The sequence below is a fragment of the Topomyia yanbarensis genome, chromosome 2 (assembly GCF_030247195.1).
Source record: "Topomyia yanbarensis strain Yona2022 chromosome 2, ASM3024719v1, whole genome shotgun sequence".
NCBI lineage: Eukaryota > Metazoa > Arthropoda > Insecta > Diptera > Culicidae > Topomyia > Topomyia yanbarensis.
In genome coordinates, this window is record NC_080671.1 from 320,960,887 (window position 1) to 320,985,535 (window position 24,649).

The following is a 24,649-nucleotide window of genomic DNA, read 5'->3' on the forward strand; positions in this document are numbered from 1 at the left end:
GCAGCGTCTGTTCTGGCATCCAGCGGCTGAGTATGAAATGCTGTATCGCGTCAGCTATACCTAAGGTGACAGCCCAACCATCGCGATGTAGGGGTAGTGCGACCCCGGTAAAGTAGTCTACCGAACCCTCCCACTTACCACGAAAAGTGAAGAAGAAAAGAAAACCGAACGATACTTTCGGCAACCGACCCGGTTACGAAATAAGGGCAATGATTGGAAACTCGGAACATGGAATGTCAGGACTTTTAATGAACCCGGACGAGTGAGTCTTTTGGCTCGCGAACTGCAAATGGTTGGAGTTAGCGTGGCTGCGATTCAGGAGGTGCGGTGGCCTAGAACTGGAGAACGTGAATTCAGGGCGATGAATCCCATTGCCAACACTTCCTTCAAATATAACTCTACTATAGCGGCGACGAAAAGGCAGAACATGGAGTCGGTTTCGTAGTGATCGGCAAGCAGATGAAGCGTGTTATAAGATGGAAACAGGTTAGCGAGCGAATCTGTGTATTGAGAGTATGGGGCAAATTCTTCAACTACAGCTTGATCAACATCTATGCACCGACAAACGATGAACCCGATGACGTGAAGGAGGTGTTTTACGAGTGTCTCGACAAAACCTAAGGAGAGTGCCCAAAGCATGACGTGAAAATTGTTATCGGGGACGCGCTCCGGTCGGTAGAGAGGGCTTTTTCCGTTCAATCATTGGTAAGAAGAGCCTTCACTCTATAACCAATGACAACGGCCTGAGACTAGTGACCTTCGTTGCAGCTAGAGGGATGGCCAACCGCAGCACTTACTTTGCACGCAAAGACATCCGTAAGCACACCTAGATGCACCCGAATGGCGAAACTTGCAATCAAAGAGACCATGTCCTGGTAGACGGCCGACACTTGTCGGATGTTATAGATGTGAGGACCTTCAGAGGACCAAACATCGACTCTGATCACTATCTCGTTGTCAGTAAGATTCGAGCACGGTTATCAACCGCAGCGAACTCAAGAACTCAGCGGCCGTTGCGTTTCAGTATCCAGCGCTTCTCAGCAGAAGGTGTGACGGACGAGTACCGCCAGAAGCTTGATGAGCGAATAAGGGGAATCAACGTAGACGACAACCTCAACAATCTGTGGGAGTCAATCCACGTCACCGCTCCGCACAGCAGAGCGAGAAGTAATAGGTACTGCTCAGAGACGACCCAGAAACGGTTGGTTCGATGAGGAGTGCCAGAGAGTGACGGATGAGAAAAATGCTGCCAGAAGCCGGATGTTAGTGTCTGGTACCCGGGAGACCAGAGAGCGGTACAAGGAAGCAAGAGGAGCCGAAAAAAGAATTCACCGCAGCAAGAAAAGCAGTATGAGGAGAACGTCATTACTAAGGCGCAAAACAGTATCGAACAAAATGATATGCGGAAATTTTATGAAACTGTCAATGGCGTACGGAGAAAAACAGCGCCGTCTCCCGCCATGTGCAATGACCGTGAAGGTAACTTGCTGACAGATAAAACTATGGTAGCAGCCAGGTGGAGAGAGCATTTCGAGACATTGTTGAATGGAGAGAATGTTAGTGCGTCAACGAACAGAATAAGGATAAGTGACGATGAACAAGCTGTGAAGCCGCCGACGCTAGAAGGGGTGAAAAATGCAATCAAAGAGCTGGAAAATTGTAAGGTTGCTGGAAAGGACGAGCTTCCGGCCGAACTTTTCAAACACGGTAGTGAACAGCTGCATGGAATACTTCACCGTACTCTTTTGAAGGTATGGGAAAAAGAAAAACTACCTGCTGGCAAGAGGGCCTCATTTGTCCCTTATACAAAAGGGGACACAGACTGGAGTGCGCCAATTATCGAGGAATATCGCTCCTCAATTCGGCGTACAAAATTGTGTCATGTATTCTGTTCAACAGATTGAGGCCGTTGGAGGAGTCTTACGTCAGCGAATACCAAGGTGGTTTTCGTGAAGGCCGATCAACAACGGATCCAATGTTTAGCCTGCGACAGATCCTAGATAAATTCCGGCAATGCATCTTGCAGACACACCATCTGTTTATTGATTTCAAAGCGGCAAAGTGAAAAGAAACGAGTTATGGCAGATAATGGTAGAACATGGTTTTCCTGCGAAATTGATTAGGCTGATTCGTGCAATGCTGGATGGATCTAAATCATGTGTTCGGATAGCGGATGAGATTTCGACGTCCTTCGTAACCTTGGACAGATTGAAGCAGGGTGATGCACTGTCAAACTTGCTATTCAACATTACTCTTGAAGGTGCCATCAGGAGAGAAGGCGTAGAAAGGAACGGTACCATCGTCACTCGGTCGCTAGGATTTGCGGACGATATTGATATCATTGGAATCGACCGCCGATCCGTAGAAGAGGCATTCGTGTCTTTTAAAAGGGAGACAGCAAGAATTGGTCTTACAATCAACACCAGCAAGACGGAGTACATCATTATAGCTGGAAGAATACGTGGGTCCAATAGTGATGTTGGTGGTGAAGTGGTGTTTGGTGGTGATAAATTTGAAGTAGTGGAAGAATGTGTGTACGTTGGAACTCTAGTGACGTGCGATAATGATGTTACCCGCGAGGTGAAAAGGCGTCTTGCAGCTGAAAATAGGGCTTTTTACAGACTTCGTAGCTAGCTGAAGTCCCATAGTTTTCAGACGAAGACAAAATTCGCGTTGTACAAGACATTGATAGTTCCGGTTGCCTTGTACGGCCATGAAACGTGGACGTTAAAGGAAGTTGATCGTAGAGCGTTCGGTGTCTTCGAGCGTAAGGCGCTGCGAACAATACTCGGCGGTAAAGAAGAAATCGGCATCTGGCGGCGTCGCATGAATCTCGAATTATACCAAGTATATAAAGGAGTGGATATTGGATGTGGATTTTCTGCAAGATGTAACCGAGAATTTGGGAAAGGAATTGTACTGCCAAGAATTTTTTGTTAGTTACATTGGCGTCAATATTCGTCACGCCGACACACGCCGGCCAAATATGTCGCTTAGCCGCCGCCGATTAAAAATGCATCGGCGCACACCTCTATTTTTGATTGTTTGCTAATTGTCCATTTTTTTCTAAAAATGGGGTTACTTTACGCCAAGCATTACTCAAGTTTATATTACACAGTCTGTATAATTGATGTAAAATTTACTCTTATTTTGGGATTTGATTCTAAATAAAAGCAGATTTTTATTAGCGTACTAGTTTGACAGTTTTGGAAAGTCATATTTATGGCGTAAAGTAACCCCCGACGACGGTAGTTCGTCCACCAGAGCCACCATACAACGATCATCAGCTTCACTGACGATTGCGATAGTACACTTTGGCATGATCACTTGATAATAAGTAGGTATTATCAGTAGTCCTAGTAGTAATGGGAGCAAGGTCACGAGATTAAAAGTCTGTTCGTTCGCTACGTAGGTCAGTTATAATAAAGCATTGGTTTAAATCGCATGTGTTCGGTACTGTTAGAAGATCGCGCTTTTAAAGAACGTTTTCTTGCTGGTATCGCGTGAGTTTTGTTCGATCACCGAGAATCACATCGGAGAAGAAATTTTACCCCGAGTATTTTCAAGAAATAAATCGATTCCTCGGAGAATGTCAAACCGGTTTTCACAAACTTAGTCTCGAATGAAAAGTATATTATGCCTAGAGACTGCTGCTCAACTTCATGCGAATCATATTTACGTTTCGGGAAATACGGAATGAGTTGTTTAGTCACACATAAAATGCTCATATAAACTGGAATTAATATTATTGCATTTTAGAAATCGAATTTTAATTTTTGAAGCCAAATGTTTTTAAAATGCATGAATCGTCAAGTTTTGGTGCAATCTTGAAAAAAAAAATAATTTTTTAAACGAAATTTGACTTAGGGGGCTTAGGCAGGCAAAGCAATAGAGACGAACCGAAGAGATTATGTTAACACAATCGAAGAAAGAGTAAAATTTGTTTCAATACATTTGGCTCGGCACTTGTTCTCTATTTGGCTTTTCCATGCAAATCGATACAAAAAATCCGTGGAAATGAGTCTATTTTCAGGTTAATCTCTATAATTAACGCGTTCTCACATGGTCGTTAAATACACGATCATTAAAACACGGTAATTAAAATACCGCATGAAAACGTTTTGAGTGTATTCACATGATGTGTCTGCCAGTTTTCCACTGCATATAATTCAGCTTCCCGTCAAACCTATCCAACATTACCCATTGATGGATCAAATTTTCCGCTCCTGTCATGCACATGCGATCTATTTGAAACGAGTAACGCCACAGTTACCTTATCGCGAGTAGAGAGAGAGAGACGGTAGCATGAGAGGCATATGAGGGGGAAAATCCACTCTTCGCAGTGGCTCTGGAACTTCTGCTGCCGATACTTTCATGCTACGATATGTACACCTTTTTCGAGTACCCCAGCACAGTATGTTCCAATGACAGGAAGGTAGCGAAAATAATCACGCCCGTGGAAAAAACACAACATCGGTGTGCAAAAGAACATCAATAAATGTGTTCCTTTTATTTCTTGCAAAAACAAATCAGCTCGACATGAAATTTCATTGGATTAGTAGCTCTATATATAACATTAGTAGGGCCGTTCATAACAGAGAGTATGCTGAATCGTTCCAACGGTAATAATCCTGCGCCTCTTCGACTGTTGCCCTGCCTACAGACGAATGTGATATCCAACCCCAACACAGCCCAACGCAATCAGTGTGCACTGGGATGATTATAACATTAGTGGTCCTGCCGCCTACCGTAATTCCCCAGAACGTTTCTCACTTTGATTGAGTTCTACGAAACGCCACCATTTATGGACGACGCGGCACACGATAGAAAGTAAGCACCGGGTTTAAAAAGATCACAGGTCAGTTATTTGCATCGCGCTAGAATGAGCATCCGTTGCTGAGTCTAGTTCGTTGATTAAAAAGTACCGCACCGACCGATATCGTGACTCTGGCCGATGAGGTTCTACGATTGTTTCGTTTAATCGCTGAACTAAACCATTATGCAATAAGGGTGCGGTTGGTGGTAAACCGTAGGCAATCACCATTTGTTTGAGTGCGGAGGGCACCGCCGGTGGAATTCTATGTGCCGTGGTTAATTAAGGGAATTGACTTGTATCTCTGCCTACAACCAATATCTACTTGTTGCAGTCAATTGCTCACAAGCAAGGCGGCGATTTCGGGTGAACGACGGTGCACCCTAAATCTTTCAGCAAAATTAACTCATTACGAAGATTGATGTAATGTGTTTGTTTGCGCTACGCCTAATCAAATTAACAGAATGAAGTCCTACGGTCGTTTGAAGCTGCCATGTTGTTATTATTACGTATATTAACAGTATCATGACCGATTGTGTGATTAAATCTCGATTTGCTTTCTTGGAAAACGACGATCATAAACCGCCGGAATTTTTTCCTGAGGTACCCATGCCTATCGAAGGCCAATCAAGTCGGATAAGATTATTTGTGAATTTTTTACTTTTCATCCATCTCCACCATCTGTCGCAATAATAAATTATTCATTTAGGGCCGTAATAGCTATAGATCATATCCTTAGTAGTCATTAATCATTTAAATAAACATTAATCAAAATTCCTCGCGGCACTAGGATAGCAGAAAACGCAGCTGCGAGTGATATTTCCGATTCCTATAACATGGACCAGCCAGCTTCAGAACGAGTCCTCTGCAGTCAAACCGATCTGTACCGCGATGTACGCGTCAAGTTCGGTGATGACGCAGCGCAACGTAACAACAATAATAATCAACCAAATGAACATTGAAAGTGATGAAATGAGATGAACATAATGACAACATACTGTCGGTATTGATTTGGCGATAATTTGTCTAATTTATTAAACTACTTACCGTTGTGCGGAAATTTGGTAACTGAATGCATGACTAATCAGAGTTAGAGTGTTGCTTCTTGGAAGCGAATGTTATCTACTGTATTAAATGCACGTACAGAGTAAACAGTAAATGGTGCATTTCAGTTCTTTGGAACAATCGTTTTAAGGTCATTTTTTATATTAATTTGTGGACTAACCTCAATTTATTACTTTTGAGCAGTAATGTGTTGATCGCTTGCTTGCTTCCAAATTTCAACGTCATGTTTTGAATTGCAGCAAAATGCATAATGGAATTGTTTTCCATTGTCAGCACTTCATGTATTGGTAGGTACAACAGTGGCCTGCCATGTTATGGTTACGATGTAGTTCGCTTACAGGTTCGTGATTTAATAATTTATTTTTGGATTCTGATGTTTTAAAAATGTATATTTTCGGAGAGGTCAAGTCGAGCCACCGGACCAACGTGTTCGAAATGCATATATGAGATCTTCCAACAATTTACATGGAGAAAGCCCACTAACCTGCATTTTCACCGCTAGGTGGCACTGAATGCATCAAAGTATCCCTGCAAGTAAAAATAAGAATCGTAATTTTACTATCTACAACTTTGTCGAAGACTGCAATTCAGTTCAATTCCTTAGAAGAAGTCAGAAGAAGTTATTATTTTAATGAAGTGATGTCTGAGTCAGTTTTGCATGGGGCATAACAGCGCATGTTGTAGTACTCGATTCCCACGAATTTCATTTTTTTTAATCCTAATAATTGGGTTTCAGTGAATAGCCCGTCTGGAACTATTTTGGTACATGGTATGGGTCATCCTTTGACTACAGAATTTTAGTTCCATATTTAACCGCATAGAGAGCGCCATCACTAACTTTGTAGAAGACAACTAATTTCTGTGTGCTGAAATGTAGAACTAAACTTTTCTAATTAAAAGATGACTCATGCACTGAAACTCTTTAAAACATACTATTCAGTTAAACCCAACCATAAGCTCGAAAAAAAATTAGGTTCGTGTAAATCAACTACTAATTCGCGACCATGTGCTGTTAGGCCCCATGCAACACTGGCACAGACATCACTTCATTAAAAGTTTAATTACTTCTCCCAAGAAAGTCGGATTGATTTGCAATCTTTACCAAAATTTCTGATAATGAAATTATCTTTTCTTATTTTCACTTGCACGCTTGTTCGATTTAGCTCAAATTTAGAGTACATTAGGAATCGATTCAGGGGTGGCCCGATGGGAGTCATTTTTTATTGTCTTTTTTCTATTGTTTGTATACACTAACTACTAAACTATTTCCGTACCAAAGTTTTGAGAACATAAAAATGATTTTTTACAAGGCGTAGAGCTCTGAAAGTCTGCGAAACTCTATCTCGAACTATTGAAAATTCAAACTTTTGATTTTAATAAATGTAAAACCTCATTACCCACCATTTAAAAATACAGAAAAGTCTTGTAGAGTGAACAATTTTACACTGAGAATGAAATTATATAACTTACAGCGAAAAAATGCAGTATACACAATTCACTCTAAACTACTTCTACCCAAATTTTCAAGAGCAAATACCAGTGTTTCAAAAATCACTCCAATCAGCATGCGTTGAAAAAATCATAGTTTGACAAATCATTAAAATCCATCATTTCATCACTCATGGTTTTTTTGGTTCCTGGGTAGTGGACACACCAAGGAGTGAAAACTGGTTACTAGATTATAATTGTAGCATACAGTTTAAAATCGGGCTTTTGAGCTCAATTTAGATTTTTAATTTTAATTTTATCAAGTACAAAAGGAAAACAGAACCTTGGTACAGTTCGTGGCGAAACATTCTTTTTCGATAGACCTCGCAAGATAGCATTGAATGGTTAGCGAACACGGCTTTTACAGTAATAAATAGTACACTTGTTTTGCATCGTTTCAATATGCATTTGAGCTTTTGGATTGCGTCACTCCAGCAGAAAGATTTTTCACCGGATTTGAGTCCCCGTAACTATATTGTTATAATATTAAATTTGTTAAAGAAAATTAAATTGTAATCTTAAGGGCTTGCTTCAATATATACGTACTGCTGGGATAATTGAGAAATTAAACGTACAAGTCTTAAAGAACTGTTAGCAAAGTTTGAAAATAAATTCGGTCTATGAGCGGCGACAGAGCAAGAATCACAAACCGGAGTGACCAGGAAGAGCCAAAACCAGGAGTGAAAACCTAAAAATCAAAACCTACATGGATTACTTTGATTTTTTACTCACTTCCAGAAACGTGCATAACAATGATTGGTTTCCACCTGGGACGGGACATGCGAAGACGGTCTTCTTTTTCCCTCCCGATATTCATGTTATTTTGCAGGAAAAAAATCCGCTTGCAAAATAATTTCAAGCAAATACCGATGATAGTGTTCTGCCGATGCAGCATAGATTTCTGCCAATGAGGTACTGATTTGTGCCGAAAATAATAAAGCTCAAACATGACATGAATTATGTTATCGTTTGTCTGAACTGTTTAAAACAATATTAACCATAACTGTTGAGCAGAATAATAAAATTACACGTGCCTTCGGTGCATTTTGCATATTTGTTTGTGTGCATCTACATGCATCTAAGCAACATGTAATATGTCCATTCCAAGAAAATAAAAATCGTCAAGAAAGGTCCGGTTCGCAATGACAGGCCATTGCTGGTTCGCGGTGACAGTTACTTTTTTTCACTTTGCACGTCCTGTCCCTGGTTTCCACCCTTGCTTTGGAAATAGGCTCCTTGGAGTAAAATGTGTGGTTACTTTGAAACACTGAAAAATGTCCAATGGGTTATTTTCCACAACGTTTTTTCCATGATGCAATTTGACGTGAAACACCCTTTAACGGCGTTTTTCTCGAAACCGCATTTTTTTCAAATTGGCGAACAAGATTACTAATCAATGAATCGAATTGATTTTTTTATGAAAATTCACAGTATGTGTACAGAAAACAGAATGTTTTTTCTCCCCTTTATTTTCAAGAAAAGTTGGCGAATTTTACAGTACAATAAAAGATTTTTCGGTTTTCATGATGCCATTTTTCGAAACTCGAACCTTTTTCAATTTTTTTTGGTTTATCGAATAACCACAAGTGTACACACTTAATTTTTTCTGCCGAATCTCAGCTTTTTCGCATCTTTTGCGAAATCTCAACAGCTGAGATCTCAGTAAACAATTTTTTGGCAGAGAGTAAAAGTGACGTTTCTCAGTAAAAGTGACGTTTCGAAGCTGATACTCGGAAAATATTTCACCGAAAATCATCTAACAAATCTCACGTTAATGAGATATCAGTTTCTAAATTCGCTGATTACACGGCTGTTGGGAAATTGCCGAGCTGAATTGAGTGTGTAAGCTTTACAAATCTTATTGAATTTTCTGTGTCAGACAATTTTATCAAGAGTTATCGTATTTTCCGCGGCGCTCCTCGAGGTGGAAGTGGTTGGACGCTCGTATGTGTGGCTCTGCGCGACTGATTTTTTTTTCGTACGCGATGAATGTATGAATAAATCTTAACATTTCACAAAAGATCCATTGATATCTTGCCTTCAAAATCGTAAAACAAAATAACTTTCGGTTTGAGCACTTTACATCAGACGCCCCCCTTCATTTGGTTTTCCATGAATTGGCTCATGGAAAACCAAATTTTTAATATAACTTTTGCAGTTTTCATTTTTTTACTAACCAATTCTTTAGATTAAAACAGGTTCTTCGTGATTAATGTGACCAAACATCTTTTTACATTTCTTATAAAAGAAATGTATAGAATTCGCTCAAACTTTCAAGATTTTTTCCGAGGCCCGGAGGGCCGAGCCTTATATACCAATCGACTCAGCTCGACGATTTGGGACAATGTCTGTGTGTGTGTGTGTCTGTGTGTGTGTGTATGTAACGGACAAATTCTCATTCGTGTTTCTCAGCAATGGCTGAACCGATCTTATCCAAACCAATTTTAAATGAAAGAACTAAAAAACAGTATGAACGCTATTAATTTGTTTTTGATTCTGATGTTTAGTTTCCAAGATATGAATATTTACATGCGTAAAAAGGGCGTTTTTTGCAGTTTTTTGAAATTATCTGCCAAAATTGACAATATAGATTACCAAATCATATGTTTTTAGACAGCTTTAACGAATACCTTTCGAACAAGCTATAGATTGTAGAAATCGGACTATTACCAAAAGAGATATTTAACATTAAATGCGGACGAAAGATTTTTATCATTTCCCATTGCCAGAAATATGACCAAAAACATGTAATCTATTATTAACGCCAAAACGGCTTATTTTAGGTCAATAGTATCTTCGGAGAATTTAATGGAGGTAATATGCCCTTTCTTTTGGAATTGTGCTTTTGCTCATTAATCCCCCTATGAGTGAGATATTTTTACAAATTTTCTTGGAAGTGATTATATCGAAATGATGTCTTCAGCAAATTTGTAGATCTTACTTTTGCGAATAACTTTACTAAAGACTTTAAATATCTATTTTGAATACTTTAAAAGTTATGGCTTGTTGTTTGTTGATTACTCTTTGTCGCCTATTTATTGTTCAATATAGTAATAATCCATTGAAATAAGCCAAACATTATTTCGATAAAACGACTTTTGTATTTCATTTTATTATCTACAACCGCTAGAAGTAATCACCGAACACTTCCAAGTTGTCTGGAAGGAACTTGATACCTTATCAGTACAAAAATGTTCATTTGTGCGAACCTTCTGACTGCAATTTTTCTAACTTATAACCATCGGATTGATCTGAAACATATCGAAAAATGAAAAGCGAATTTAATAACTCCAAGCAACGGCGTAGCCAAAAGAAGGTTTCGGGGTTTAAGACAATACAACCCCCCCCCCCCCCCCCAACACACCCAAATAAAAATATTGGATTGAAGTTGAAAATTTATGGATGCTGACTGATTTAATTCAATATTACAATAACAATTATCTGATCCGTGGATTAATAACCTGTTGTTGTTAACATCATTAGGACTTTTGATAAATTGTCGGAATGGGGTCCTGATATGTAACTGATCTATTGGTCTTGATTTCACAGTTGTCTAATTGCATCAATATCAAATTCCTGCCTGAAAACATTCCAATAGAAAATTCCAGAGTGCTGTAATCAATCATAATCCTCAGATTCATTTTCAAATTGATCTCTTTTTTGTAAAATTTATTGTAATAAGGGTCTTTATTTAATAGGAAGCGAAGTTAAAATTGATTTAATGTCTATGAAACATAAAAACTGCTCACCAAAATATGCATAACTTTCAACATTTTCCAAAAATGTTTTTGGCTTTCTCATTCACTCTAAAATTCGTCAATCTAATCCCGACCCGGAGGACCGAGTGTCATATGCCAATCGACTGAGTTCGTCGAGATCGGAAAATGTCTGTGTGTGTATGTATGTGTGTGTATGTGTGTATGTGGAAAAAAATTTGACCTCTGTTTCTCAGAGATGGCTGGACCAATTTACACAAAGTTAGTCTCAAATGAAAGGTACAACCTTCCCATCGGCTGCTATTGAATTTTTTATTGATTGGACTTCCGGTTCCGGAGTTACGAGTTGAAGAGTGCAATCACACAGCAAATTCTCATATAAACTGAAATGAAAAATTTTCAAAAACAAATTTGTATTTTTGATGCCAAATGACTTTAAAATGCATGAAACATTGAGATGTTTGACAAAAATTGACTTCTTTGGACTTTGGTACATTTTTGCCTTTCTCATATAGAAAGGTTATGCAATCACTCTAAAAATCGTCAATCATACCGGCCCGGAGGGAATATGCAGTGAGGGGTTGCTACTTTAAAATTAAAACTAATTTAAAATTTCTTAACAAGTTGAAAATTTTCGGCAGGACCTGGACCTCCCGGATCTTTCTCCATGATCCGCCGCTGGTTTCAAGCGATGTTTCAGTATCACATAGTATCTCAAGATCGTGGCTGTCGATCCATTGTATGTATGTGCAAATCGTACTGAACATGTAATATTCATTTCCACCATTGCACAGTGGTCCAGATCGCTAATTTAGGAGGAATTTTTACTTTCTGACAAACCTGTATAATTTAGCCGTATCATGTCTTAGGATGAATTTGTGTACTTTAGAAGATGCTTCTTTTTATTGGAATAGTTATTAGGGTGGTTCTAATTTATCTAAAATACGAAAATAAACTTTTTACTGATGAAAGATAGAGCTCCACAGTCTTCCACAAAGTTGTAAAGTAACTTATTTTGAATAAATTTGTTGAACATATTAAAGCTCTATCTCTTTTAGTTTTTGTTATACAAGAAATTTAAAAAAAAAGATTAGGGTGTTCCTGAAAAAAACGTTTTTTTAGTATAACTTTTGTATCTTTTACTTTTTGTTAACACAACCTTTGAACAGCTTATTGAAAACTTCAAGCCGAGTATTTTTCTCCAAGACACCGAAGGTCTAACTTTTTTCTTTAAAAAGTTATGGACACTTTTCGTTAAAAAAATAGCCTATTTCAAGGCTCAATATCGCTGATGCGGGCACCTAAAATTGAATTCTGTTTCCACCACATGAAAGACCATACTTATTAGTATATTTGAGCAAAAATTGGCGAATACGATATTTTTTTAAAATTTGCAATTTAGATTTAAAGTTTGTAGTTTTGCAGGTTCAACGCATTAAAGCATTTACACACATATCGTTGTATTATGAAAAAAGCCACTTTCAAATATCATTCTCTCATCGCAGCAAGCTTTGCATAAGTGAAACGAAAGTCAAAAAAAGTTTGTTTTTTTTTCGTTTTAAATAAAACTAGTAAATATGGATATTAGTCGAAGAGAGTTGGCGAATTTGCTTATTGCTGGTAAAAAGACAGATGAACTGCTTAAGTTCATTACAAGTAGTAATCCAAATGTAAAATTGAGACTTGTTAGTGCTCGGAAGAAAATAAAAATCTTCATGTTGGAATTTAGAAGGTTGTGGATTCGGAGTAAGCGCACGCAAATTCGGTTTGAGCTGGAAAATTTTGTGTGGCTTGAAGGAAAGCTAAGATTCGAAGTCGAAGGTAAAGATAAAGGCCGAAAGAGGAAACCATTTTCCGAAATATGTCGCAGAGCCAAAATAAAAAGATTAGGAAAGTTGCGCGATAAGTATTCCACGGAAGAACTTGGTTTAGCGTCAGCCGTCAACGCTAATTCTACTGGTTTCCGTTTAGTTGGCAGACAAATCGAACGATTGTCGAAAAGTCCCGTCAGATCTACCGTAGAGAATTTAGGATCTATGGCTGTCCCGATTGCAGAAGCGTTTACTGCGGAGGAGGCACTTAGATTTATTTGTGAAAATGATTTTTCTAAGGCGCAGTACCAAAACATACGCAGCTCAGTTATGCAGAAGGGTTTGGACATTTATCCCGCGTATAATAAAATAGTAGAAGAAAAGAAACTATGCTATCCGATCGGTATGTACTATTCTCAAAGATTCGTCCCTGAATCAACAATTTTTTTCAGGAATTTCTGTTCAGCCTTCTTGTGCGTATGTTCCCCTTCAAGCTCTTGTTAACCATACCATGGAACGACTCATCTCGTTTCTGAATTTTGGAGTTCTACCACTGCATCCTGAGGATAATACGTTTGTTATCTTTAAGTGGGGCTGCGATGGAAGCAGCAACCATTCCCGGTAGGCAACATTATTTTTCTTCTAAACTTTGACTGACAGTCTCTTTTCCACTTGAACATAGATACAAGCAAATGTGCGTTGACGAAGATGAAAATGGAGAACTATTCGAGTATAACGATTCGCATATATTTGCTCTATCTATAGTACCTTTACGTGTAGTTAGTCGCCGGAAAGATGAGTCAAGAGATTGCATTCTTTGGAATAATGATTTTCCATCTTCAGTATCTCAGTGCCGACCATTAAAATTAATTTTCAAGAAGGAAAATCCTGAACTAACAAAAGATGAAGTTGCCGCGATGAACAAGCAAATCGATGAATTAGTCCCGACTATAGTAAATGTTAATATGCGCAAGATTCCGATTAGTTCAAGCTTCATATTTTCCATGGTTGATATGAAGGTAGTGAATGACGTAACAGGCACACCGTCTCAAGCGTGTTATATATGCAAACGCTCCGGAAAGCGATTGAATGATCCTTTACTGGAAGCCAGCGATCCACCGGATAGTTTATATGTTTTTTCACCTTTACATGCATTAATACGAGCAATGGAGTTACTATTGAATATTGCTTACCGTTTAGCTCTAGCAAAACCGCGTTGGCGCGTAGGCAAAAATACCAGCGAGCTTAAGGAACGACAAATAAAAATTCGACAAGCGTTACGTGACCGTTTAGGTCTTCGTATTAGCGAACCTTTGCCAGGTGGCGGAAATTCTAACGATGGTAACACAGCTCGAAAATTTTTCAGAAACCGAGATGTCGTTGCAGAAGAAACCGGGTTGGACGAAATGTTGCTAGAACGTATGTATGTGCTATTAACAATCATCAACAGCAAATTGGGAATTAACGCGGATGCTTACCGGAGTTACGCCGAAGATACACGATTGCTTTATGTACGCCTGTATGGTTGGTACGCTCTCTCACCAACCGTGCATAAACTCCTGGTCCATGGAGGAAGCATTATTCAACATAACATGCTGCCAGTAGGTATGTGCAGTGAAGAAGTTCAAGAAACCAGGAATAAAAGTATTCGCAGATTCCGAGAATTCCACGCACGCAAATTCGATCGACTCGTCAATCTTGATGACGTTTTCAAGAGACTTCTTGTTTCATCAGATCCTATAATTTCTCTTAAATGTAAACGTCGAATTCAACGAGCACCGCTGGATATACCTGAAAATGCAATGCATCTACTTTTGAATTAATTGGCATTGAATAAATTCTCCTTATATAAATCATAAATTGTTGTCATAGCCAAATTATTTTTAATGAACACATTCTGTATTGTTGATATGTAAGCAAAACAGAAAAGGAAATACAAAGGCTTTAGGCAATTTCTTTTATGTCGCTATGCGATAAAATTTAAAACTTTGGTTAGTAAATTTAAAATTACATGCTTAAAAAAAATAATATTTTCCAATTTTTGCTCAAATATACTTAAAAGTATGTTCTTTTCTATGGTTCAATCCGAACTTACTTTTATTTGCCCCAATCAGAGATAATGACATTTGAAAAAAGGCTATTTATGAGCGAAAAGTTTCCATAACTTTTGAAAGTATAAAGTTAGACTTTCAGAGTTATGAAAAAACGTGGATTGAAGTTTTCTAAAAGCTGTTCAAAGGTTGTTTTAACAAAATATAAAATTTCTTTCGAACATTAACAAGTCTCAATTTTACATTTGGATTACTACTTGTAATGAACTTAAGCAGTTCATCTGTCTTTTTACCAGCAATAAGCAAATTCGCCAACTCTCTTCGACTAATATCCATATTTACTAGTTTTATTTAAAACGAAAAAAAAAAAAAACTTTTTTTGACTTTCGTTTCACTTATGCAAAGCTTGCTGCGATGAGAGAATGATATTTGAAAGTGGCTTTTTTCATAATACAACGATATGTGTGTAAATGCTTTAATGCGTTGAACCTGCAAAACTACAAACTTTAAATCTAAATTGCAAATTTTAAAAAAATATTGTATTCGCCAATTTTTGCTCAAATATACTAATAAGTATGGTCTTTCATGTGGTGGAAACAGAATTCAATTTTAGGTGCCCGCATCAGCGATATTGAGCCTTGAAATAGGCTATTTTTTTAACGAAAAGTGTCCATAACTTTTTAAAGAAAAAAGTTAGACCTTCGGTGTCTTGGAGAAAAATACTCGGCTTGAAGTTTTCAATAAGCTGTTCAAAGGTTGTGTTAACAAAAAGTAAAAGATACGAAAGTTATACTAAAAAAACGTTTTTTTCAGGAACACCCTAATCTTTTTTTTTAAATTTCTTGTATAACAAAAACTAAAAGAGATAGAGCTTTAATATGTTCAACAAATTTATTCAAAATAAGTTACTTTACAACTTTGTGGAAGACTGTGGAGCTCTATCTTTCATCAGTAAAAAGTTTATTTTCGTATTTTAGATAAATTAGAACCACCCTAATAACTATTCCAATAAAAAGAAGCATCTTCTAAAGTACACAAATTCATCCTAAGACATGATACGGCTAAATTATACAGGTTTGTCAGAAAGTAAAAATTCCTCCTAAATTAGCGATCTGGACCACTGTGCATTGTATTAACCATAACCAGCCATGGAATCGTAGTCTGGACAAATGAGAAAGCACAATTGCACCACTAGATGGATTAAAACAGGTTTTTATTTTGGGAATGCGTCGAGTTGAGACGAAAACGTAATATGATTAATAACGAGGATAACACTTTCCGAATGTAGAGAGAAATTTATGAAAAATGACGACTTCCATTCGACTCTAGCAGGTTCTGATCGATTTTGATGAGCATTTGATTTTTGTTGTACGATCAATTGTATGTATAGGCCAAATGTTTAAAAACAGTAATTTAAGGTCAAGATAACATCATTTTGAAACCGCCAATTTCGGAGGTTTAGTATCTTCGATGACTTTTACAAACGTTAAACAGCGCATCATTTGATAAAATAATTTTGACGGTATATCGTCCAAGAAGTATTTATGGTGAATTTTCTCAGGTTAATATTCATGACTACAATAAAGTCTCAACAAATTCGCTAAAGACACGAACTCTGTTACTATTTTCTGAAAAAATATTTCTGCATAATTTTAAAACTTCAAAAATTATGGTTTCGGAATTATGCCGTTTGGACAGTATGATCGATTTTCACCAAACCCCCACCAAACCGAATTTCTGGCTACGCCGCTGACTTCAAGTAAGTAGAAACAAAGTTGTTCTACACTCGTTCACAAGAAACTTCTTCGAATGCTGAATATCTATTATAATACATTGACACCCCAATTGTATCAGCCAAATATGAATTGCCAAATATGATTTTTTTATTGCATCGAACTACAACAATTTTTAGGTAGCTTTCAAGAGGTTATTTTATAGACTTCTTCCAAAATTTGGCGAACCTATTCCAATTCGTATACCAATTAATTGGTATACTTAAGGGTTTATATGTTGCAGATAGAGAAAATTCTGAAATTTTCAGCTTTTTTCCTACACAATATTACGAAAGCTTATTAAACAATTTTTCCTAATAAGTTTGTGAAAATTATAAACTATTTGAAATTTTTTAATAGTTTAATTTTTTATTTAACCGCGATTTTTTAATAAATAGTGACCATCGCTTCACAACGTAGTCTATTTTTCATGGCTTGCGGTGAGTACGATCTCTCGAATTGCTGAACTGAAAATTATGGAATAGAAAATAATTTTTAGTGTTTAACTCGCCGCGCAGATAGCTCTGAATTAGACCCGCTGGTGCCCTAAGACGATTTCGCTAGATTTTCGGAGCACTGTGCACCCAGTGCATTAACGCAAGTGACGGAAGGCTATCGAAAAGTTTCGTGAAAATGAAAATTCCAGTAATGATGATGATTTCCCCAAACGGTTCGTTTTCGAAAGGTTTTTATTTGTTCTTTGGCATTAGGATTAGCGGTAATAATTTAAATCAAGGATACTACTGGGAAGTCACCTTTAGAAAAAGTCGATATCGAAGTAAAATTTGAAACTATGCACGCATGCACTTCAGAGTTAACGTGATATCAGGAGCTGCGATTTCATTTCAACGCTTTTTTGTGAAAAGGGCGATACTCACAAATGTAAACATAAGGCTTTTTTCATACATGCGAATGATAAATAAATAACCCCTTTAGGAAAATTCAGTTTTCCCACCACAATTCAGATATTTTATTAACAGAGTATTAACAATAATTCGTTGGAATGTCTATTTTATGGGCCATTTTTTCGCTTTCCCATTGATTTGGTTTGAGATTTCTAGCACTGATGTTGTCCTATGCTGATTTGAGCGATTCTCTGAGTCCTGCCACTATCCCATGTAGTATGTGTTATCAAAAACATCGCGAAACATCAAGTTCTAAATGTTCTCAAACGATATAATATCCGAAGAGAGTGATAAGAGTTATAAGAAATGTCTCATCACACTGTTAGGTGGATTAAAAGCGTTTTTTGCGAAAAAGATGACTTCAAGATGATAGTTTAAGAATGTTCATGTCTCAAAAGCAGCTTATAGGTCAAAAAGCAAGTGGCCAATGAAAGTTAAACACATATTCTGATAGATTTAATTTTTCGTGGTATTGGTTTATATAAGTTTCAGTAATTGATACCTCCGGAACGAGAATTCCGAGCGGAACAATTTGTAGGCTATACGGATGACTAGAAAGAGACCGCATTGTTATCGACTGAATACACGGCTTTAGCGCTATTGTCAACAAAATAATCAACAACATAGCCGACAGTACTTTGAAATTCCTAGCTGTCTCATTCACGAAGCGCATTCTCTCTCTCTATTTCGCTCTCTGTCTCTGTCAGAAATCTATGACTAAATCGATATCATTGAATTCCAAAACAGATAATCTTAAATGATGTCGTCAAGAAAAGAAGAACGAAAACGAAAATGGGCAAACGAAAAAGAGTGAAACACTAGAAAGGATATAGTATTTGTATTTTAATTAGGCATTTTTTCAAATAAAAGGATGTTCACAAATATTTCAGTACTTTCTGAAACAATAATTCTCGAATTTGTACACATGTTTTTATTTATTTAAATCATTTCTCTTAACTTCATAATTTTCTGCACGGATTTTATTCGGCTTGTTTATTTTATTCATTTTGGTTATTCGACTAATTTTAAACAAATGATCATTTCATGCTAATAACCTATTCCATTCTACTTTCTTTTTGTACATTTTGTTCGTTTGATTTCATTTTATCCATTTTATTCGTTTCAACCTTATTCTGATCAGTTTGTTCGTTTCGTGCATTTTATTCATATCATTCATTTTACTGTTATGGTGCACCGTTTTTATTTTAGGCATTTTATAATTTTTTTGTAGTTCATACATTTTACTCAGTTTTTTATTTCGACAACCTGACTATTTTTTTCAGTCAATCAGTTTATTCCTCTAATCAAAATAATTAATATCACACAATTTTATTTATTTTATTTTTTTTATAACATTTTTTTATATAGTTGATTTTTTTAGTTATTTAATTTTATTTATTTTTGTTTCATTTTATTTATTTTCCGTTTCATATATTTTTTGTTTTCATTTTGCACAATTCTTTCATTCATTTACAGTCAATACGTTTTTTAAGTTTCTTCATTTTATTTTTTCAGCTCAGCCATTTCTTTTATTTATTTCAACCAATTTGTTGGTTTGAAACTCATTTTGTTTAATTTTATAACTTTTTTTAAATATTGGCAAATTTTCCATTTAGTGATTTTGTTTTCGATTTATATTAATTATTCTACTTATTTTATGAAGTTGATAACTTTTTTCATTTTTTTGCCTTATACTTGTTTTATTTCATTTGTTTGATTAATTTTTATTATTTATTCAGCTAGAGGTTTTATTAGTGCAGGACTCGAAACTGTATTCATCCCACTTGTAGTTGGATACTTCCTTCGCATGAGGTCTGCAAACTAATGAATGATCCAACAGTGATGTGCATAAGAAATGTCTCATCTCATTGCTAGGTGAATTAAACCATTTTTTATTTTTCCATGGATGAGTTGAATGCTTTCTTTGTTTAAGTGAACAATTTCAATTCAAGCACATTTAAACCCTATTATGTTAATTACTAATACGATTGTATCCAAATATTGAAAAATAAAGCAAAATAATGAGTTAACATTAAGTTTTAGAACTTATGGGGACTTGCAGTATTGTACGAATGTTACGTTTAATGACGATACCTTTTTTGTTGTTGTAAATCGTCACAGTACACGAAAAAACTCCCACTCGTACCAGACAGTACCCGTAGTTCTATCTTTGATGGCCTCAAGAATATAATTATTGAACTGAATAATATGGGAGATAATCATCATGGAAGTAGCAATTGCATCATTCTTTTTTTCATGAGCTGTTCTTCAAGGCATTTATTTTCTTTTTGAATAACTGCACCATGCATATATGTAAATGTTTTTAAATAAGCCTATCTTAGACATGTGCAATTTATCGGTTGCACATCGAGAAACTAACGCAAGCTGAGTTGTTGCATACCAAGCATTCGGTTTGTTTCTTTAATTTGAGCAAGGATTCCATCAAGTATATACACTCAGGTTTTTTACGCGGTTTTTTACGAGGTTTTTTTACGCGGATTTTTCAATTAACGCGGTTTTTTTACGCGAATTTTCCAATTAACGCGGTTTTTGCAAAAAATTCTAAGTCCTTTTAAATGCAAAGAATTTTGGCAGTTTTTATTTTGCGCGGATTTCGCAATTAACATGATTTTTGCAAAAAATAGTCCTTTTGACTGCAAGAGAAGATTTTCTTTCGGAAAGATGGAAGAGATGGATATGGGTATTTTCGGAATGGTATTGAAGAATAGGAGCCAGAAATTTATTTTTGATGACTTTTTGAAATCAAAGATGGCAACTTCCGATTTTAGCGAAATTCGCTATAACCCAATCAATATGAGTAGGAGACAAATTTCGTTGTTTGACGCCATTTTGAATTCCAAGATGGCGACTTCCGGGTTAGCAAATTCACTTTAACCCAGTCAATATGAGTGTTTTCGGAATGATCTTAACGAGTAGGTTTCAAGTAGGTATGAAATCCAAGATTACAATTTTCGATTAAGCGAAATTCGCTATAACCCTATCAATATGGGTATTTTTGGAAGTTGAAGTTGTAGTGCAAATAGTTTTAATTAAATAGTTGAATTTACTTAAATTTAAGCAATATGTTAAATTTGAATAAATTCACACCCCCAACTCACACCACATACGTCTCTTTCTTCTCTCTCTCTTCCATTCTCACCGTACTCTTCTGGATGAACACATAAAAATATTTTGCATTTTGCTGGTTTATGATTAGATCTTATATTTGAGGGTTTTTTGGATGATTGCCCAGATTTTTCATACGGAAATTTTGGTAAACCGAAAGTCGCCATCTAGAATTTTAAAATAAACGCCAAACTTCGGCCTTTGTATCCTACTCATCAAAACTATTCCGAAAATATTCATATTGATTGAGTTGTAGAGAATATCGCTAAGCCGGAAGTCGCCATCTGGGATTTGCAAATGTCGTCAAAAATCAATTTTTCATGGAAAACCTTTCGGGGAAGGTGCAGATTTATTTATTTCTGGCACCTACTCGTCAAGACCATTCCGAAAATACCCATATTGATTGGGTTATAGCGGATTTCGCTAAACCGGAAGTCGCCATTTTGGATTTGAAAATGGCGTCAAAAATCAATTTCTGGCACCTACTCTTCAAGTCCATTCCAAAAATACCCATATTGTTGGGGGTCAGGCCATAAGGTCTTCCAGACCCGTCTCTTCCATCTTTCCGAAAATCTTCTAAGTCTTTTGCATTTAAAAGGACTTAGAATATTTTTACTAAAACCGCGTTAATTGCGAAATCCGTGCAAAGAAACCTTTTCTTTTCCTGAGAGTTTTTTTCCGCGTATTTTCGAATGATAGCAATTTTTTTACGCGCATTTTCCAATTAACGAGGTTTTTAGGCGGATTTTACCATTAACGCGATTTTTTAACGCTGTTTTTTACGCGATACGTATCCCCCGCGTAAAAAAACCTGGGTGTACAACAGAATAAAGTGTTCAAATTTTCACACCCTTATCCGTTAAGTGAAGTTATTCAACGTGATGTTTTATGCCTAACGTCCATTATGGCAATCGTCCACGTTATCTTATATCTACAGCTCATACCATTCGGCCTAATGATCATTCGGCCCAATGACTATTCGGCCTAATGACGATTCGGCCTAATGACCATTCGGCTTAATGACCATTCGGACTAAAGACGTGTCAATAAAACAATAAAATAAACGATTTGCTGTCATCCGTAACCCTACAACAACCGTTTTCTCAATGGTTCATACTTCATGAAAGCTAGGTTAATTCACACGATCAATTTACTTTTTCAAAGCAGCCTCCAGAGCAAACAAGAAATCATGTGAGGTGAGCACCGTGCGTCTTGGGCAGTATTTCAAATATGGCAAACCTGTTGGCATTATTGTTGGCATTACTATTGCATACCCATGTCAATAAACCACTTTTTTAAAAAGAATTGGCATCAACACACAAGTTCAATTATACAAATAAAATTAAGTATGTAGAGAAATGGAAAAATTATGTTTATCAAAAAAATTTACAGCACATCTGTCTATCAACTGGAAGACGTGAATGAATTATTGAGTAAAAAACTGTCTCAGCTTTTCAATATACCCAACCCGATTATACTTAATTAAAAAAATGCATTTTATGACAAATAGTTAACATCACAAATTCTGTAACATTTTCTTATCAAATATGATCCTCTATTATTTTTCCAAGTGATCGTAATGATGAATCAAACAGCTTGTATTTAAAGCTGTGAACAAATAGCCAACTTAGTTGAAAAAGAGTATTCAGTGTATTGCATATAATTTAATGGTTATAATATATTATCTACATTTATACCAAAAATATTTGCTGCGCTGTCCATGTCAGCACAACATACCGCTAGCCTTAAATGCAACATTCATAACCGCAAAACACCTGAACACACAGTTTCGATGGACCCTGTAAAACCCCGAACTTACTTTTAAGCGATTCGGCTGACAAACAGCAATTGCCAAAAAACAACAATTATCGATCGCGATAAAAGTGCTTGAGTTCTCAGAACAGCTTTCAGTGCACCTTTGGATCGCTCGGTCGGACGTACAAGGATGAGGTTCTTAACCGTAACTGTGTTTGCGATTGTCGCGATTTTCACCCTACCAACGAACGCATCGCCAGTGGGTTCGCAAGAAGCGGCAGAAAGTGCGAGCGTAGAAGTGATAGAAGAAAAAGTGCGAGTGGAAAGATCGGCGCAAGATGATACGCAAGTGGTGAACACGTTCGATACGATAGATAGGTTTAACAATGACGCCGAAGAGTCAGGTATCAGTGATGTGAACCGTTCGAGATCCAAAAGAGCAACTTACTGTACCAATGTGATAAATGCTTATGGTCAAGTGGAGCTTGTGTGTGATGATGATCTTTATATGGCCGCTAGTGACACTCATCCGGTTCACGTTATGCCTGAATCGCACTCGAAAGAAGAACCAGGAAGGCCTGGCCAGAGTGAAGGTGTTCATCCTTTACACATGAAAGAGGATCAACACTCTCATGAAGCACCGCGGCATGAAATTGGAAAAGATTCTCACAGCCATGAATCCCATGGTCACGAGTCTCATAGCCACATGCAGGGAGGTCACGAATCTCACACTCCTATGAAGGGAGGTCACGAATCTCATATTCCTATGAAGGGAGGTCACGATTCTCATAGTCCTATGAAGGGTAGTCACGAATCTCACAATGCAGGAGGGCAAGATATGCGAGCATATAGTAAAGGTCATAGTTCGGGCAGCTACCAGCCACCAACACATGGTTACGGCAAGGGCCACAGTAGTTCTGGATATAGTCAAGCTTCTCACGGACACGCTTCAGCTTCTCATGGATACGCACCTGCTGCTCACGCGCCTGCTGCGTATGCACCTGCTGCTCACGGACATGCTTCCCATGCTTCTGCTTCCCACGGGTACGGCAAAGGAGGCCACAACAGTTACAGGTATAAAAAATTATTGGTTTTTGTATTGCAGTTTGCAGCATTTTTGTTTTTAAACGTCATTACACAGGTGTAGAGTAAAAAATGAGAGACTGGTGATCACTCTCAAGCTCGACTGCGTTCGGTATCGACTGCACTGATGTAGCGTAATGTTAAAAACGAAAATGCGAAAATGATTGTCTTCACATTTAAAACATTGTTAGAGCAGTTGTATTAAGTATTATTTTACACGATATGTCCCTCAATTATAGCTCATGCCACTCTCACATTTTCCACCTTATTTATTTTTTGAAACCTCTACAGCAAGGGACACACTGCATCAAAAGGCTACGCAAAACCCGCTGCCTCTCACTCTGGATATAGAAGTTATAGCTCAGGATCGTAAGCGATGTTTTGGCAAACTTAATATTTCGAATTATTAATATTTTGTCTTGTTTATAGTGCACCCAGCTACGGTGGACACGCACCGGCTCCGGCGAGCTATGCTGCTGCTCCTGCTTATTCTTCTCACGGGGGAAAAGTTTCGTGTGGAAGTAATCTGCTGTTAGGATGTGCCCCTGTGGTTTCGACAGTCCCGTGTAGTCCGACACACGAGCCGGTCAAGGCTCCAGTGCATAAACCTGTATACAAACCTGCGCCAGTGTACAAACCACCACCGGTTGTCAAACCATGTGAGGCATGCGTTCCGTATCACTCATTTGTGAAAACATGTTATTGAAAATCATTTCAAGTGTAGTGTACGTTGCAGAGGGAATGTTTTTAGCAAATTCAGAAACAGTTCAGATACCACCAGAGAAAATTACGATCCCATCAAGTGAATAAAGAGTAGAGGAATGTATTTTGAAATATTGCTTTACCCTAGTAATATCACCATTTCAACAGTTCTCACACATGTATTTGTTTCTTGCATCGAAGCTAAAATTTTTTTGTTCTCACATTTTCCTTTGCAATCAGTTAAGTGTCGAAGATTCATAAATCACCCTAACACAATGCAAACGAGACGCTTGTCTTCAAGGGCCCCGCCAACATCGACCACATAGCGCAAACTTCTAGTTTTTTCTCGTCTCAAAACCATT

At 37.2% G+C, this 24,649-nt stretch overlaps 1 protein-coding gene across 2 annotated transcripts; it reads left to right on the forward strand.

Moving 5' to 3' along the window:
• The first annotated feature begins 3,435 nt into the window (after positions 1-3,435).
• On the forward strand, positions 3,436-24,419 carry LOC131683747 (uncharacterized). 2 transcript variants are annotated; one of them, XM_058966006.1, is made up of 4 exons: positions 3,436-3,503; positions 22,647-23,576; positions 23,877-23,954; positions 24,015-24,419. In XM_058966006.1, the coding sequence occupies exons 1-4, from the start codon at positions 3,445-3,447 to the stop codon at positions 24,289-24,291; spliced, it is 1,344 nt and encodes a 447-aa protein (XP_058821989.1). In that variant the 5' UTR covers positions 3,436-3,444; the 3' UTR covers positions 24,292-24,419. The 2 variants fall into 2 exon arrangements, with proteins under 2 accessions (XP_058821989.1, XP_058821990.1); XM_058966007.1 differs by having other exon boundaries at positions 3,444-3,503; positions 22,652-23,576.
• Positions 24,420-24,649: the final 230 nt, after the last annotated feature.

Excerpts from the sequence above, each read along its gene's own strand:
- LOC131683747 (XM_058966006.1), top strand. The coding sequence starts at position 3,445 with ATGTGTTCGGTACTGTTAGAAGATCGCGCTTTTAAAGAACGTTTTCTT. Across the intron at positions 3,504-22,646 it reads CGTTTTCTTGCTGGTATCGC|AACAGCTTTCAGTGCACCTT; the intron begins GTGAGTTTTGTT and ends TTGAGTTCTCAG. Across the intron at positions 23,955-24,014 it reads AGAAGTTATAGCTCAGGATC|TGCACCCAGCTACGGTGGAC; the intron begins GTAAGCGATGTT and ends TCTTGTTTATAG.